General features: G+C 37.4%; 1 protein-coding gene across 1 annotated transcript in view; it reads left to right on the forward strand.

Moving 5' to 3' along the window:
* LOC125231724 (pre-mRNA-splicing factor ATP-dependent RNA helicase PRP16) overlaps positions 1-19,722 on the forward strand; it is a 197,650-nt gene that overhangs the window by 143,915 nt on the left and 34,013 nt on the right. The window contains 1 exon segment of the mRNA XM_048137273.1: positions 16,669-16,848. Within this exon segment, the coding sequence (XP_047993230.1) occupies positions 16,669-16,848 (180 nt within the window).

Here is a 19,722-nt window from a genome sequence, read left to right on the forward strand (position 1 = left end):
TAAATCTTTAATTTGTAATATCAATATCGTGTAATATGTAATTTAAAGCCTATCAGCACGTTATTTATTTGTTAACCTGCGACCGATTGATCTCGAAGGTCCAGTCTGAAAACCAGCTCACAAAAAAAACGTTAAAAATAGAAACAAACAGCGGAATTCTTAAGTTAAAAATAAACCCTTTCCAAACAACTTATGAAATCCAGTACTTATGGCTTCTTCTCTACAGAAAAATTCTTACGTAAATTAAATGACGGGTAGATTACGGCGATGAATTTGTTTTTTAAAGTTTATTTTTATATGACTGTAAATAAGTATAATACTGTGTTTAAAACATAGCCGGGTATTATACTTATTTCAAGGAAAATATCGCTTTATACCTGATTACTCGATTTCTCTATATTGCGAGAAAAACTGTATGGGCAAAGCATCGACGCGGCGTCTTTTACCTGCACTTACGCTACGCTCGCGAGACGCTTGTCCCTAAGATCTTTGAATTCTTTTATAAAAGGGATATTATACCTACCTACTTAATCAGTTCACATACATCTTGTTATACACATGCGTTACTAATAATTCAATAATTCCTGTAGGGGCTGTAGGCATAGCTGGGCACCGTTAATCAAATAGTTAACTTCGATAATCGCTAATCCGTTACTATAAAAGTTAACTTCGTTAATCGTTAAAGCGATACATTTCAACAAATTTAACGGAAGTTAAAGTTAATCGATAATCCGTTAATCGTGATAAAAAAATATTTTTACTGTAGTGTGCGTAAGTTTATATGTTACTGTAAAAGCCCGAAGTTCGCCAAAATCTCTTAAAAGATCCCAGCTGCCAATTGGTAAAAGCGAAATGTTAATAAAATAAATGTTCTCTATGGACTTACACCGACGTTGGTTCGGTACATCCTAGGTTTTAAATTGGTGACCTGTAGATATTGGGTCATTCATGCGGTCGTAGTCATGGTGCGTAGGTTCCTCGGATTGAGACACCTCTAATCGAAGTTGTGATCCACGGTAACTTGTTAGATAGCGCGGCCCGCCGAACCCTGGCTTGATGCGTCGGTTGCGCGATTTGTGTACGCCTTGATGATTTACATTCTATTTCCCAGTTAGTGATGGGTGCAGTAGGACTAATAAACTTTAGCAGGTCTCCAACAAGTGATCCAAAAGGCACCAATTGGTCTAGACTCTGTAGACTGTGAATTTACGGGAAAATCCTAGGTTTCGCCGTACTCCGGCCTTTTACAGTAGCGGTCACAGCAAGTTTTACACGGCACGCGCGGAACTGGATTAACGATTAACGGACTCGAAAAAATTTAACGGAAGTTAACGAATCCGGTAACATTTTTTAAAGTTAACTTAAAAGTTAATCCGTTAACCAAAATGTTAACTTCGTTAATTAACGATTAACGGATTAACGAGTTAATGCCCAGCTATGGCTGTAGGTATCCCGTAAAATTATAGAAATCTGAAGTTTACGTTTTTACCAAATGTTCTTTAGACTCTTATAAAAATAAACAGGGTACTTTATTAAAATAAAATATTTTTTGGGTCTTTAGTCACTTGTTCTTGATAAAAGCAGGGTGCGATAGAGTTGAGTGGATGAAAAGAGGGGAGGCTTTGGCCAGCAGTAGGACACTAAAACACGCTGAAATAATAATTTATTTATTCCATAATTGGAAAGGATTTTACGAAAGTCCTTCCACCATATTCTAAAATGTGTTTTACTCAACCCGACTCACTCTTGACCGGTTTTTATTTATGAATGACGTTCAGTTCGAACGCTACTAAACCACACGTGACTGCACTTGACTCCTAGCTCCCACGGTCAGAGAAATTAGAGCATCAGTGTAGTTAGATGCGTCTCTTACAAAAATGTACAATATGTTTACCAGTCATCAATGTCGTCATTCACGTCCCCTTTTCCCATTATTTTTCGGCGCAATGGGTCTTCTTCTTCTTCTTCCATTCCTCTATCAGCCGTCATTTCCACACTAATACCTTTCACTCTCATATAATTCTTCACACAGAGTCCATCCATCTTTTCTTAGGCTTTCCACTACCCTTGTAAACATCCACCTTGATATTTATCACGCGTTTTGTAACATTACTTTCATCACAAATCAAACTATTTTCTCATAGAAAATATTTTTTAATTTGTATTTTTTAAGTAGTCTCACTACTATTATACTATAAACATTAAATAAATGTCATATACAAAGAAAAAATTGCCAATGCCTCCAAGTGTTCCAAGCTGGATTCGAACCAGCGCACTCCGTTAACCGGACGGATGCCTCGACCACTCGGCTATCGGTACACGAAAGCAAGCTCTTCGCTAGGAATAGCTCCAAAGTATAAACTACCTTACGTTGAAGTGAGCTAAATAAAATCCTTAAAATGTTTAAATATTTTAGTTAAAGTTTTAATAATTAATTTAAACGAAGTTAGTATATCAAGTTTCGTAATTAGTCCTACACCGCCCCGGGTAACAAAGACATCATTTACGCCCTTTAATTATGCTTACATTGTCTTTGCCGAGTTCATTGTTTCCATCTTTTGCGTACGTTTCTGTTATTAATTAACTTGGCTTATAATGTCAAATATATGAAATACTAGCATTTGCCCGCGGCTTCGCTCGCGTTAAATTCGAAAATGGAGGAATGCTTCATACAAACTTCCACCCCCCATTTTAGGGAAGTGGGGGGTTAGAAAGTGACAAAAAGTAGCCTATGTCACTCTCCATCCCTTTAACTATCTCCACTTAAAAAATCACGTCAATTCGTTGCTCCGTTTTGCCGTAAAAGACGGACAAACAAACAGACACACACACTTTCCCATTTATATAGTATGGATTTATAATATTAGTATGGATTAGTAAGTATAGCAGTCCAATTTCCAATTGCTTAATCAAGTCTAGCACTAAATAATAGTTTTAAATGATTCACGGTTAGTTTCATTAGACTTATACTCGTATTGACCGGGATATAGACTGTGATTACCTTTTTGGTTTTTATTGAGGTCCCGATATTTCGACGCAGTTGCATGTATCATGATCACGGGAAAAATGAATAAATAATACTAGACAAAAAAAGTAAAAATAATGTCAGGACTTTATTCAAAATAGTGCCAATTCCATCATAATATAGGTTCTCTTGACAAACTCGAAGATTTACAAGGAAAATACAAAAGATCTGACATGGAAATCGCTAGCTTGTGGTAGTAAAAGTACGATCAAAATGCAAAATGATTCCAAACTGGCTGGATGGCTAATTGGCTAAAAATTTATAATAAACTTAGTGACGATATTAAAACTCAGACATCACACAAACAATTTAATAACGAATTGAAGAATTTATTACTAAGTAAGTGCTACTATAAACTTAATGATTTTTTGGATGAAAAGAATGATGATTATGAATGCTATTAGTTTTAGTTCAAATTTACACACGCCAATTTAATTAATATACATAATTTTAATCTTATTTTATTTTCTTACCCTCTTAATTGAAATTTCTGTGTCATATTATCTATTTTGGTATACGTAGCAATTTCAAGTGACATTCAAAATTTTAATTCTTTTTTTGACGTACCTACCTTTATGTCCTATTTCATTATTTCCCATTATATACTTTTACATAACTACCGTGTTAAAATTCAATATTGTAATCGATTCAATACCTAGCATAATTTAGATTTAAGACTTGCTGTACCCTGTCAGGGTCCATGTGAAACCAATATAAATATGTAACACCTAGATGTAACCATGGATGCAATAAAGAAATTAAGAAACTCACAAAAAACAGTCAATTTCTTCATTAACAGCTGCGGGCCGATTTTTGAGTTTCACGCGTTCGAATTCAGAAAATTCAATCACTGAAAATAATAAGCAAGTCACCGTTTTCAACCGGTATTTTAGTGACAAAATCCCGTATGCGAGATTCAAAAATCGCCCTCCTGCATCTACTCCGTTACTAATCTAATCGTTATTAATAGTAACCAGCATATTTCTGGTTCATCGGTGTAATTTTACCCCACGATATATCAAAGTCACGGACATTGACGTCATATTTGACGTCAAATTCTTTTCAATCATGCCTGATGTAAATTTACAGCTGTTGCTATGTGCACAGTTTAGATAAAGTTCGTTAACGACAGTTGTTGTAAGAACAATGTAAACCTCTTTATTATGATTTATTGGTCACGTCACGCCCGACCCCCGAATTAAAATGTCAAACTTCTATGAACTCTTACGCTTACTATCTCTTACTATCAAAACCGTTGCCTCTACTTAACGTCAATTAACTTGTTTTTAACTACGAAAGTAGTTCAAGCTGTATTAATTGTAATTTTTTTTACAGAATAAAATTTCACTTTGTCAAAATATGCCAAAGCACACATACATAAGTAGCATGGCATTCGGCAGTTTGCCGAGCAATAATCGAATCCGTTCTAAATTTAAATGCAATGGGACGCCGGCGTTTGTTTTTCGAACGCTCATGTCACGTGTCGGGGGGCTCGTCGGGTCAGAATGTTCTTATTTTAAATTTTTTCTACTCCCGAACTGTTATTCGTCATTTACAGGGTCGTGCATAGATCTTTAAAACCCTACATAAAGGTCTAAACTCCGATATGTCCTGAAAACGCATGTTTGGCCTGTAATCATTTGACGAATTCGCGAACTTTGAGCCGAGCTGACATTATTTGTTCAAATGTGTGACATGAGATTTTCAAGAAAACTATAAAAACTAAGTCTTCGTAATGTATTCAACTGAGTTCGTGAGCCAAAAACAATCATGCCTCAAATTGTTACCCACGCCACTCGTCTTTTTTGACCTCCTTTAAACGCTTTGAATTAATTATCACTATCAACGGCATACTGACTGATAGACTGCATATTTTGTTTTTCGGAACGATGACTTATAATATATTGTCAGGTCTCAAAAAAACAATCAGTTCTTTTAATTAATCCTGCATACTGACTGCATATTTTGTTTTCGATCTTATTATTTTTATTGTCAGGTCTCAAAATAGTTCAAACATGGCTCTTTTGTTATATGTCAGCATATTTACAACGATGCCAAACAGAGCGCTACATCCCGGTGATACTCTAAAAGGGCTCAAAAACCTAAACCATGCATTTCTACGTAAGTAGTAAAATTTAAATTGCAATACAATTATTCAAACTGAGACTAACTTTTAGAATAGGTGGCATACCAGTCTGGAAATAAGAACCATTTCGTCAGAATCTATTGGAATTTCCGATAGAACCTTTTTGCACTCGAAGCGCTTTTCGAAACCTTTTTGGTTGGAAAACCACAATATGTGAAACGACAACGCGTAAGTACAACGTTGACAGCTGTATATGAATGTGTCACTTTCTATGTCACATGACGAGGAAATGTGATAGAGACGTCATGTCACACATGTTTCACTGTGTCGTAATAGGTAAATAACATAGGAGTATTGTTATCGTTGACATGGAGGTGTCATTATGCGATGACAGATTAGAAATTAGAAGAAAGTGGTGTGCTATCGACTGCTGTACAAAGTTGTTTTAGTACAGTAGGTATAATATAATGTTGTTTTTTTTCGCACTAGTTCGCAAAGTAGTACCTAATACATTTCGAGTACGGGGACCAGATGACACTTATCTTTTGGTTTTGTGCCATAGTAAAATGTTAAAATTGTAAGTAGAATAAGCACCTTTAGTGACTCAATAAAATATCTTTTTTTTTTTTCTTGACAGATTGAAACCATATGAACAAAGGACAATTAAGTTATGTACGAAACGTCGTAGGTACGATACACGCGCGAAGAGGAATTCGTAACTCGATTCAGTCGTGCGTGTCTAATTTATCGCCACTCGTTTCGAATTTTCTCTTTTCCGCACTTGTATCGTTGTTTTATTAATACGAGAGTACGAGGGTTCAAACATTTTCTGTGGTTAAAATTCCTAATTACATTTTTTGTGGGAACGCACCATGAATAATAATTTCATCCTTTGTAATTGATGTGGCTGTGGGTTTAACAGAAGTAATATTGTAACAGATTTTTTTTAATACATATTAATTTATTTTGCTAATCCCAAATCTGTACGGACGAGTTCACAAACATCTTTACAAGCCAACACACCAAAAATATATTTACACGTCTCTATGACAAATGACAATAAGGTTGTGTATACATATTTGGAAAGTTGGTTTGTAAAGGTGTTAGTGAACTCTCTGTGAATTGGCAACACTGTTAGCTGTACATTTGTAATCCTATACTCCTAGCGATGGTTATGAAAAATGATAAATATTTAAAAGTAGTATATTACCTTAATAACTATTTTGGCTCGGTGATCCAAAGTGGATCTTGGCCTCCGAAACGAGAGATCGCCATTCGCCACCTGTCCCGATCCTGCGCAGTGTTCCTTACTATACAGTATACAATTGTGTACTTGTGTAGGATGCAAGCCAGTACTGCATTAACTAGCATTTTGCAAATAAAAGTGTACCTACTTTATGTATGGTAACTCTTTGTAAACTCATACGCGTCGTATTTGTAGTCTGTGGCAAGGGTATTTAAACTATTTAACTCCGTGTCATCATCGCAAACATATGTCCCCGTTCCGCAGGCTTTTGCAACTTGCGACAATTTACTGCACATCTCTGATCAACGCGCAGTTTTATCTGTTTCGCCACTTGGGACGACTTTAGCCTTGCGAAAGTGTGGTAGAAGTAGAAACGCTTTAGAGATGAATCACTGCTGCGGGAAAAATGTAATAAGTCCTTTAGCATCATTTTCTTGCCCTGTTCCCATTATTTGGGACCGGCGCAGCAGATCTTCGTCCTCCATTCCTCTCTATTAGCCGTCATTTTCCTACTCTCACATCATTCATCACCTTTCACTCTCACATCATTGTTCACACATTCCATCCATCTTTTCTTAGGCCTTCCACTACCGTTCTCTACCTCGCCAATCTCGCCATCCACCTTCATATTTACCACTCGTTTTATAACATTGCTTTCATCCCTCCGCATTACATGCCCATGCCATGCTACTCTGCTTACTGTAACAAGTTCTTTAGCAAGGTACAGTAAGTACTAAGTAGGTATCTGAATATCGAGAGACTAAGGCTTAGTTGCATTAACCACAGTTGATGTATCTGATTTACATCACGCAGCAGTCTATGGAAATTCCCATACAAAAATCTTTGCGGAAGCTAAATTCGGTAACAGACGGTTAAGTGCAACCGATCCTAAGAGAAATAGAAATAGAAATATTTATTAAATTGAAAAAAAAAGAACACGACTGATATATTCATTAAATCGACGAATTCCTGCGTAATCAAAGATAGGTACTTATCAGCTTATCACTGTTTTATAACATTAAACGAGTGTGCCAAGCGGTAGCCGGGTGGTCGCAGGTTCAAATCCTGGCTCACTAATAAGTTTTTAGGAACATACGTAATGTCATTAAATATTTGCTAGTCGATTTTCGGTGAAGGAAAGCATCTTGAGGAACAAATCCCGATACGGGCATAATTTACCCTCTGGGTTGGAAAATCAGATAGCAGTCGCTTTCGTAAAAACTGCTCAGTAACGTATGTACTACTAGATCGCATACCTATCATTTCTATGGAATTTTCGCTAATTTTTATAACTACAGGGCTTACATGAACTCTATTAGGTAAACCTTCTAGACTGAACACAAATGTTGCGACTTAAAGTACTGAGCAGGTAACTAACAGCTCAGCGATCTCTAATTAAATCCTACCTAATACCTACGACTTGAAATCTCGCTACAAAACCGTTTAATCCCGTCTGGCGTGCCATGATAAAACGCACCCAATCATCTATTTCATTAGGCTCAAATTGCCGTGACAACCCCGCCTGAGCCCGGTGTATTGAATCAGGTGTAATCAAACGAACAAATGAAGGCTACGGTCTGCGGAATACTGATAAGCCCTACGCAGAATGTATTGGACCATCCTCGACTATATACCTTCCCCTCGGACCGCCACACGGTGTTCACGTGCCCACTACGCGTACAAGTATTTATTTCGGAAATTAATAAAATTTAATTCGTAATTAAATCAATAGTCACACTAGGAGCGCATAAATCAGTGAGTAGTCGATACGTGCGAAGAGTTTGCTACGCTCAATAGCTGCTGCCCTGGTACACTCACACACGCAAGGCAAGTAAACGACGCTGTGAAGCCGCACACATACAACAAGCCCCGCCCCGCACGTACGCTACGCACTATCCGTGCGTGCCCCGCCTACTCCATTCATAACTCGCGCGCCCGGGCGTACAGTTAGCCTCTTTTGTACTCATACATTCCTAGTACGCGCTGACGAATATGTCGGGATCGGGAAGCGATGCTTCGTACTCGGACGTAGAAAACAAGAAGACACCGCCAAACTTCGCCGAACAGCGAAGAAAGAAAAGATCAAGAGATAGTCCTGGCACGGAAATGGACCAATTTAGACAAGAAATGAGACAGATGATAACAGATCTCAAGGTATCTCAAGAAAAAGAGCTCAAAAAAATCAACCCCACCCTGCTCGATATAAAAGCTTCTAATGCAAAAATCGAAACTTCTATTAGCTTTCTGACCAAGCAAAATGAAGAGTTAAAAATGAAAATTGAGAACCTGGAGAAGGACCGGCGGGCGGACAAGGAGTATATTAACCTCCTCGAGGAGAAAATTGAAGACATGTCCCGAGAAGCCCGTAAAAAGAACCTAGAAATTAAAAATGCCCCTAAAACAGAAAAAGAAACACGAGAAGACTTGATTGGTATGGTGACTACACTTTCCCAGAATATAGGCTATACGATAGCGCCTACTGATATCGCCGACATATATAGAGTTCGAAGCCGTCAAAGTGACAAACCGAATTCGCCCATCATAGTCGAAATGGTCTCAGCCATTAAAAAAACTGACTTTTTGTCAAAGTGTAAAGACCACAACGTTTTCAATAAAACGAATAAGCTATGTGCCAAACACTTAGGCCACAGAACACTTGAAACCCCAATCTATGTGACGGAACACCTGACGGCCAAAGCAGCACGTCTTCGATTTTTGGCACGAGACTTAGCTAGATCGAAAAGCTATGAGTTCTGTTGGACAAGCATGGGCAAAGTATTTGTTCGAAAAAACAAAACTTCGCCTGTAATTCTAATTACGAACGAGCCGCAAGTACAAAGACTATTTCAAGAATCCTGACTAACTGTCAGGCTCTATATCAGTAAGTGTTACCCTGAATTGTTTCTGGCCATGTATACTAGGGTTAATTGTAAGTTTGATTCCTTGAATGATGTAAAAACATTTTCCATAAAAAATAAGCAATTTAATACACTGATTTACACTGCTATTTACAAACATATCTACATACCTATTTCAATTTTCATTCACACACACAATCACACACATTTCTCGCCTGCATCTACAACTCATACATTAGTGTATATCACACATTTACCCAGCTCTTGCTATCATTTCTACCAAAGCACGTTCACGAGTAAAGAATGTGCATACTTGCCTGCAACCTTCTCTGACTTTAATAATAAAAATAATGAATAGTAGCTTGTCCTTAATAAACCTAGTAGATCATACCTCTCCTTTTCAAAGCGCTGAGTGCCGTTCTGACGAAGTAGGCCAATACATCAATGTCCATCAATCTGATCTTACTATCATCTCACAGAATATCAGGAGTATTTATTGTAATTATGATAATTTAGTAGCAACTATTTCTCAAATTGAATTTGATATAGATATAATTATATTAAGCGAATGTAGACTGAACCCTGACAAACCCATACCAGCCTTAAATAATTACCAAACATTTTTTACAACTCAACATCTAAACCAAAACGACGGTGTTATTGCTTATGTAAATAACTCCCTCCAGGTTAAAGTTTCTGAAATATCACTCAAACACGCCTCCTGTTTAGAAATAACTATTAAAGACAGCAAAATACTTGGCATTTATCGCTCTCCGTCGAACAATAACGCCGAAAACTTTATATATTCTTTAAACTCGCACCTAGAGCGCATAAAGACATATAAAAACATTATAATTACCGGAGACATAAATATAAATCTTCTTTATAGACCTACTGAACAATTGTATGCCAGTTTAAATAGAGATAGTTACTTAAATATGCTAGCAATGCACGGTATACTGCCTGGACATACTCTACCGACAAGGGATAAATCGTGCCTTGACCATGTGATGATTAAACCTAGCTCCATAAATGCAAAAACAACCATTCTAGTCCTAGACACGACGGTTACAGACCATGCTATGACTCTACTGCATTCCAGCCACTACAAAACCAGCTCACCTACGCAGAAAACTAAAACTAGCATTAACTTTGAAAATGCAGTCAATTGTCTCATGAGGGAAAACTTAGCTGATTTATATAATGAAATACATCCAAATCGCCTAACGGACCTTATTATTGGCAAATTAAAAAACTGCCTCTTAGCCAATACAATCACCACGATGATCCCTAGAAAATGTCGAATAAAAAAGCCCTGGATTACACCTGGCATTCTACGCTGCATTAGGAATCGAAATAGACTGCAATTAAAACTTCGTAGCGACCCTGAAAATATCACCCTCAGAATTACTTACAGACGGTATAGGAATTTTTGTAATGGACTTATTAAGAAATTAAAGCGGAAATACGATAGCGATAACCTAACGAGAGCCAGCAATAATTCGAAACAACTATGGAATGAAGTAAATAAAATAACACACAGGAAACAAGCAAACAATGACAACGCAGCATTGTTGGAGAGTAATGGGAACTCCCCCATCTCGTCTGTTAATAATATCAATCATTATTTCTCGAGTGTTGGTAAATCTCTTGCTGAGATAATTTTAACGAGTAAAATCGGCTCCTGTGGTGGTCCTAGCGATGTCGGTAGCCGTCCTGTCAACTCATTTATGCTCTATGACACTAATCCAAATGAAATCTTTATTATCCTCTCTAACCTTAAATCAACTAGTGCTCCTGGCTGGGATGATGTACCTACTAAGTTCCTTAGACAAGCTAGCGCTGTCATGGTTCCCCTAATTACCAATCTTGCAAATAAATGTTTCGAGCAAGGAGTATTTCCTGATGCACTAAAACTCGCTGTTGTCACTCCTGTGTATAAGGGTGGAAACAGAGACCTTATATCAAACTATAGACCTATATCTATTTTACCCGTTTTATCCAAAATCTTAGAAAAACTTATTAATATCCGCTTAATGAATTATCTTAATAAATATAATATTCTATCATCAAATCAATTTGGCTTCAGACAAGGTATATCAACAGAAGATGCAGTCACATCTCTTTCTTCTCTAATCACACAAAAACTAGACACGAAGAAAAAATGTTTGACTGTGTTTCTCGACCTGAAAAAGCCTTTGATACGGTCTCTGTTCCTACCCTTATGAAGGCCCTTGAAAGTATTGGTATTAGAGGTATCCCGCTCTCGCTACTAAGCGATTACTTGAAAAACCGTAGACAGAGGGTTAAAGTGGGAAAGTACATGAGTGAAGAGTGTGATATCAACTATGGGGTTCCTCAAGGAAGCGTCCTGGGACCAACGCTCTTTCTTATTTATATTAACCAACTGTGCAACATGCCCATTGACAATGGCACCATTTTTGCATATGCTGACGATACAGCTGTGGTTTTCTATGGAGATAGCTGGGAGGAAGTACGTACTTTTGCTGAGAACGGCCTATCCAAAATTGCTCGTTGGTTGCAGCAGAACCTATTAACCTTAAATATGCAAAAAACCAATTACATCTGCTTCACAATGACTAACAGTACCCAACCAGATACTTCTTTCAGAATTAGAATTCACAGCTGTAACAACGAAAATCAGTCAGATTGTATCTGCCCGGTCATCAAGAAAGTTGATCATGTTAAGTATTTAGGAGTAATGATTGACCAGAGACTGACATGGCATGTGCAATCTGAACTTATGATATCGCGAATTCGGAAACTTATATGGTCATTTAAACAATTAAGACATGTTGCCACTGCGAAACTGTTAAAGCAAATCTATATTTCCCTCGGACAATCCGTTCTCTCGTACTGTATCACCGTCTGGGGTGGTGCAACAAAAACCAAATTTTTACAATTAGAAAGAGCCCAGCGAGCTTTACTGAAAGTAATGTTTTTCAAGCCCTTTACATTTCCAACCAATGACTTGTATGAGCTATGTGGCCTCTTATCAGTCCGAAAATTATACATCCTAAATATTATTATGCGCAAACACAAACTAATTTATTTTCCAGTAGAGTCGATAACAACTACAAGGCACAAAATCCATATGCAATTCCTCTTCTACCTGCGAAAACCGTGTTTGCAAAAAGGCAATACCTTATAAGATCGACGAGGGTATACAATAGTGCTAATAAATTACTAAATATTCATCCTATGTCTTACAGAGAATGTAAAAAGAAAGTACTAGACTGGATCAAAACAATGACCTACAATGAAATAGAAAACCTCTTAGTAAATTAAGTGTCAAAATATGAAAATACACACACACAGTACACACACACACACACACACACACACACACACACACACACAGTACACACACACACAGTACACACACACACACACACACACACACACACACACACACACACACACACACACACACACACACACACACACACACACACACACACACACACACACACACACACACACAAATAAACGCACGTGTACTTATTAGTGTTTAATGTGTAATAATTTACAACCTGTTTTCATGTAAAATAAATGTAATAGTTATTAGTTTTTACTTCTTGTCTTGAAATAATTAAATTTTGTCAACTACCTACACCATATTATTAACATTGTAGCTAATCTTGATGGAGGAGCGGTGTCTCTTGACACAGGTATTTTCATACTTAAAAAGAGGCACCAACCTGATTGTTGTAAACTATCTGTGCTACTGAATAAATCATTTTTATTTTTTTATTTATTTTTTTTATATACTAAAAAAACCGGCCAAGAGCGTGTCGGGCCACGCTCAGTATAGGGTTCCGTAGTTTTCCGTATTTTTCTCGAAAACTACTAAACCTATCAAGTTCAAAACAATTTTCCTAGAAAGTGTTTATAAAGTTCTACTTTTGTGATTTTTTTTCATATTTTTTAAACATATGGTTCAAAAGTTAGAGGGGGCACACTTTTTTTTCCTTCAGCAGCGATTATTTCCGAAAATATTAATATTATCAAAAAGCGATTTTAGTAAACCCTTATTCATTTTTAAATACCTATCCAACAATCACGTTGGCGATGGAATGAAAAAAAAAACAGTCCCCACTTTACATGTGGGGGGGTACCCTAACAAAGCATTTTTTCCACTTTTTATTTTACCACTTTGTCGGCGTGATTGATATACATATTGGTATCAAATTTCAGCTAACGGTCACTGAGATTATCCGCGGACGGACGGACGGACGGATAGACAGACATGGCGAAACTATAAGGGTTCCTAGTTGACTACGGAACCCCAATAGTACATTACGGTACACGTGCGACATCATCCTTCTTGCGTTATCCGCCGATTTGCCGTCCGCTTTGACATCTAATCCCAAAATTTGACATAGGTACTAGTTTTACGAAAGCGACTGCCATCTGACCTTCCAACAGTTCGAACCCAAAGGGTAACTAAATAGGCCTTATTGGAATTAGTCCGGTTTCCTCACACCTCTCACCTGGCAAATATACCCGAGGTTCGAACATGCGACCTCCGGATTGAAAGTCACACGCTCTTACCGCTGAACCACCAGCGCTTCCACGCCTATGGCACACGTGCGTTAAAAAGATAATTTGAAACGAAGGGAGTCTTAAATCGACATGAGTTGCGAATTCCTTTGCACGTGTATCGTATTTCAATACATATGACCCATTGAAGTTTCCACTTGACAAGTACAGGTAAATTCACAAGAGCTGGCACGAATGAAATGAATGAGGGAATTAAAGTAATATTGCTTCCGTGATATGCTCAGATGAGCTTGGTAAATAACTGGCAAGGATCTTCGAAGTAAGAGCACTGGTGCCGTAGTCGAATGACATTTCTGCGACACGAAACGAAAACGAAACACCGCGAAAGGTAGTCTGGCTCTGTCGCGCTAATGCGCAAGAGCGATAGAGATACATACCTACGAGCGTTTCGTTTCTCGAGCGTTTCCTGAGCGTTTGTGCTATTCGGCTACGGGGCCCGAGGTGGAAAGTAATGATAATGTATTAAATTGAAAATATCACAAAATGGTGTTCGGCTATGGTCAACCCTTTAATCGGTAACGGCAAAATACTTGCCATCACACTTAAAACAAAAACGCATCTCTACAATAAAAAATACAGTTCAAAATCGAATGAGTAAAACAAACGTCAAAATAGTTAAAGGGTTAAATTCTCGTAAGAAAATCTGCACGTAAAAAAAAAAAAATTCAGTCGCAATTTTTCGCGACAAAGGGCTCCTGATTAAAAATGCAAAAAATGTTATAAAGAAACACAAGCGTACTTTCAATGTTAATAACTTTTCACATTCTTGTGGTTTTATTACGAAACCAACGTATTCATGTAAATGAAGGTGCATTTATTGAGGCAAAGGATAAATACAAAGTACGAGTGAATGCATTTTTTTCTGGTGCTATTGACCCTGTCGTTTGAACACCGAACGTAGTTATCACTACCAACTTAAACTTTAAGCGCATCTCGATATATTTTGATAAGTTGCCACTCGTAGTAGCAACACTATTAAAATAGTAGGCCTCTGTTCATATACTGTAGTGTGTAGTCGTTCTTTTTTTATTTTCAATTAAAGGTTCTTTGAAGGAATACAAATAAAATAAAAAGTAAATTTTTGTTGCAAATACTTTTAAGGTTACAATTACTTAAATATTTATTTCTATAATGCAACTATTAACTAGGCATTTACGAGTAAGCTACGCTATGATACAGTACAATCACGTCTATATAATTCAGGATATTCCTCCAAACTCAAGAGAGAACTAAAGTCGTAAACAAAGTTATTTGCTACTTTCATCGTAAAATAATAACATTGTATTTTCTACTCGCCAGCGCTCTGTAAACTGTAGGAATATGCGGCCATATTACGCAAATAGAATGCGACCTGATGGAGCGTGAAACTGAACTTAATTGTAATTGCTATTATTAACGCCTTTTCAAGTTTCTACACTTAACGCATCTCTTCTGTATCTGAACTGTAGGCTATTCTCCTTATAATCAACATTTGTTCATCTTTTAAAAATCATGGATCTTATTCCTTATTAGCAATTGAGTTGTTGACGTTGTCTATCACACTTTATAATCAAAACGTGGGTGATGAAGATAATCGCCGAACAAATGTTGATCAGCGTTCATAAGTATGACATGAGGTTAAGATAATCGTATGTGTATGACATGTTACGTAGAGTCACGAATCTGGAGAATGTGCTTCAAAAAAGCGAAGACGATTGCCAATTAATTTGATTTGAAAGTGCCATTCTTTAACAATTCTTTTCATCATATTCATATTCATTTATTCCATTGTAAATCATGTTCATTTGTACAGTTTGGTCAAGGGTATCAATTTTTTTCACCACGTCAGGCCTGGCTATGCTTCTCTGGTTTTCTTTGAATGAGCCAGATGGGGCCGAACAAAACCTTTGGCTTTCATTACAAAGTCCCGTTGTACTTTGTAAACGTAAAATAGCAATTATTTGAAAAGCGGACATGAAAGACTCTGAAAGCGGACATGAAAGAAAACAATCTCAAACTTGAGGATGTGAAAAACCTGTTGAAAGTGGGGAATCGAAATCGAAAAGCGGACACTAGGGTAACAAAACGCTTGGATGAGGAAGAAGAATTGTAAGAATTGTAAACTGTGTTTTGCATAGTTTAGAGCTACCTCAATAAAGTAGCTCCAACTTTCTATATTTCTCACGAACTTTGACAAAAACGTCCCTGCATTTATTTACTTGAACAAAATTAAGAGTGAGTGTAAAGATCACGGGGTGTTTGCACTTTTAATGCCCAAAGTTAAACAAAGGGCCAAGTCGCAAAATGGCAAGAACACAGACAGTGACTCACAGCAAGACTGTCTGTTAATTAACTTAATACAATTACTTGTAGCAGTTGTAGCTAATGTAATACACAGTTATGTAGATATGTATAGTGTATACCTAGGTACTTGTAATTTTATAGATATTTATGGGCTCTATTCAAAAATTTCATGTTGATTGTTGAACAACGGGGTCTATCAGTTCGACGGACAATGACTGTTAGTTTAAAGTTAAAACAGACAAACCATATTTCATTACATAGTTGTCCGTGTTAAGTATGGTAGTAGGGTGAAGTTTCACATCATCATCATCATCATCCTCTGTCCCTTATGCCAGTCACTTGGGGTCAGCGGAGCATGTCTTCCTCTTCCATACATCTCTATTGACGGGTCAATCGCCATCTCAACGTGTGAAATTCCACAATAACCATAACCAATTAATGAGAAGAAGTGAGTCTAGCGAAGTGCCAAAAGACCTTTTCAAATGTGATTAAATGTCCATGAAAATACTCGTTATATATTTGTCAAAGATTTCAAAAAATTTCGTAAATTTTAAGAACATTCTTTTAATTTTCCATTTGTCCTTAGGTGGTAGCCCGCCGCAGCGACCTGAAGTTAATCGTGACCTCGGCCACCATGGACTCGTCCAAGTTCTCTGCGTTCTTCGGGAACGTGCCCACCTTCACCATCCCCGGGCGCACCTTCCCCGTCGAGACCTTCTTCGCCAAGAACGTCTGCGAGGACTACGTCGACGGCGCTGTTAAACAGGTATCACACAGATACAAGACAGATAGACAGACAGATGGATAGACGGACAGACGAACAGACAGAAAGATAGAGAGACGCACAGACGGATTGACGGACAGGTAGATTGGTAGTTTGATAGGTATAGTGGTGCTATATGCCCTTCGGGCATACAGTGTCGAGTGACAACGGCAATACGTGTTGGGATCGGGCATACAATTCCTCTCTCTGTGGCACTGTCAGCATCTTGTGCTAGAATACTCGTAACACACAGATAGAAGATAGATAGACAGACAGAGAGAGATGGACGGACGGACAGGCGGTAGGCACTTCTACTTAATACCAGCAGCGGCTGGTCCATACAAGCCGATTCCCAACAAAATTTATTACTAGTGAAGTACCTAATTCAACTTTAACAATTAACTTGCACTTTCGTCGACAAGTTATTCTGGAGAATAATGTGAATCTCTTTGTGTATCACTCTTATAATAAGGTACCTCTACCAAATGAATCCGGGGTGACACCCTGGCCAATGGAAACTTTATTACCTATATTATGTGTCGTAATGATTCTTGTAGCCTTTGTCATTTACATAACTTTTTTCTTTCATTCCGTTTGACTTCTGTCGATGTATACATATGATTAAGTAGGTCCTATTATTCCAATGTTTCATAGGTCCTATCTAGAAATCTATTATTCAAATACATTTATAATGTCCAGTTGCGCTTGCAAGTCCTAACATTTCGCTCCCACTTTTGCTCGTATAAAATTCAGCGCATTTTATAGCAGTATTTCATAGCGACCTTTAATATTTCTACATTTCCTGCAGAAACAATTCTTCCATTAAAATGAGTGGGTTTGTAGGAAAATACAATTTAACGAGGAATACGCCATTTCTTTGCTCTTTTATTTTATTACGAGCTTCCCTTGTTTGCTCATTATACTTCGTTGAAATAAAGCCAAGGATGAAATTTGCATTTTCTAATGACACTACGCTGATTGGATATGTCCAGATTTGTTTTCTTCAAAGTTATCTTGCGAAAAATTTTAATCATTTTGTGTTGGACCCAGCTTTTTGCAATTTCTCAAGCAAGCTTGGGGATCGCTTGGCAACTATACTCATAAATCTAATCCCAAATGATTGTTGTAGTCTCGTTTATACAAAATCGTCGTCATGGACATCCGATTTAAAGCTAAATCTGGGCTCTAAGAAGATTACACTTTAAGTTCTCGCGCTTTGTACACATATTTAAAGTCACACACAGGTCGAACGCGATTAAACCAGTGATTCAAATGTTCAAACCAAAAGATCTATCTTCGGACCAGTGCGCGGATGTTGTGAGTACTGTGTGTCGTGCGGTGGGAAATAAACAATAACTAAAAGCGGGTAGATTATATTTATTTGTCTACCCCGAACATTTATATAAATTAATATCGGGTAGTTTTGTGTTGTTTACATCTCCGGTGACACTTTGCTGGGACGTCATTCTACCGCGACCACGGCCAGTGCAACCTGGCCGAAACGTTGGGAAAAAAGGTAAAAATAATGTTAATTAATCGCGTTCGACCTGTGTGTGACTTTAAATATCTAAGAAGATTTTCAATTTTCATCGCAATTTTTTCTTAACCAAGTAGAAACTAGTATGGTACCAATGGTTGTTGTTAAATAAATTCGTTGAATAATTAGGCGTGTTAAATTTCACTGACGAAACTTCACGCCAAATATTATTTCATAGCGGGCATAACGAAAAATTAAATGATGTCAAATAGCTATGGAAATGCAGTGAAGTAGGTATTACATAACGCAGCGATTCAACACAGAGATTTCAAGTTTTATTTCTAATATGTATTCTGCTCGCTTCTAACTTTAATATATACTTACTTGTGACGTATATTTCCATACGATATAGATAGATCGGATATATGAAATAGTATGTTTTTATTTGAAGAAATGACACTATGATATCCGTTCCATATCCAATCGAAGTTCGAATGATGCAGTTTATTCAGTTTTCGATACAATCAACCTAGGACATTTTTGGAAACCGATTTTATCCAAATCGGAGACGTGATCCAAATGTACAAACTTAACGGGAATTGCTGATTTCGTAGATACATTACCGAAAGCCAAAAATAAAAGAAATATTAAAGAAAGCCGATATAAAACCGACTGATGAAACTGCAAGCATTATTCAAACAACATACCCTTATCATCACATGTTTGTGGTCTAAAATAATCTCTACAAAAATTTGAAAAAACCCCATCATAGTGGACCGATTTTCATGAAACATGGCTAAGAACACTCCCGACTAACTCAGCTTTCAAACAAAAAAAACTAAATCTAAATGGGTTCATCCGTTCGGGAGCTACGATGCCACAGACAGACACACACACAGACAGAAAGACAGATAAAGACAGACACGTCAAACTTATAACACACCGTCGTTTTTGCGTCGAGGTTTAAATAGTGTTTTTGTTCCATACACTTGTCGACTAGCGGCTTTGAACAAGCATTTGAAGCATTAAATCGCATGCTTTATTTTATTACAAACTAGCTTTGGCCCGCGGCTTCGCTCGCGTTAGAAAGAGATAAAAAGTAGCCTATGTCACTCTCCATCATCCCTTCAACTTCAATAAAAATTAAAATTTTGAAAAAACTATCTCCACTTAAAAAAAAAAACTAAATCTAAATGACATCAATTCGTCGCTCCGTTTTGCCGTGAAAGAAAGACGGACAAAAAAACAGACACAAACACTTTCCCATTTATAATATTAGTATGGATGTATAGTTTACTAAACGACAGTATAATAAGGAAGCGGTCACACTCCACCGGGCCTGGTAACCCGCGGTTATTATATTAACCGTCGGTTAAAATCGATGACAGTAACGTAACCCG

This window comes from Leguminivora glycinivorella, chromosome 12, assembly GCF_023078275.1.
Source record: "Leguminivora glycinivorella isolate SPB_JAAS2020 chromosome 12, LegGlyc_1.1, whole genome shotgun sequence".
Lineage (NCBI taxonomy): Eukaryota > Metazoa > Arthropoda > Insecta > Lepidoptera > Tortricidae > Leguminivora > Leguminivora glycinivorella.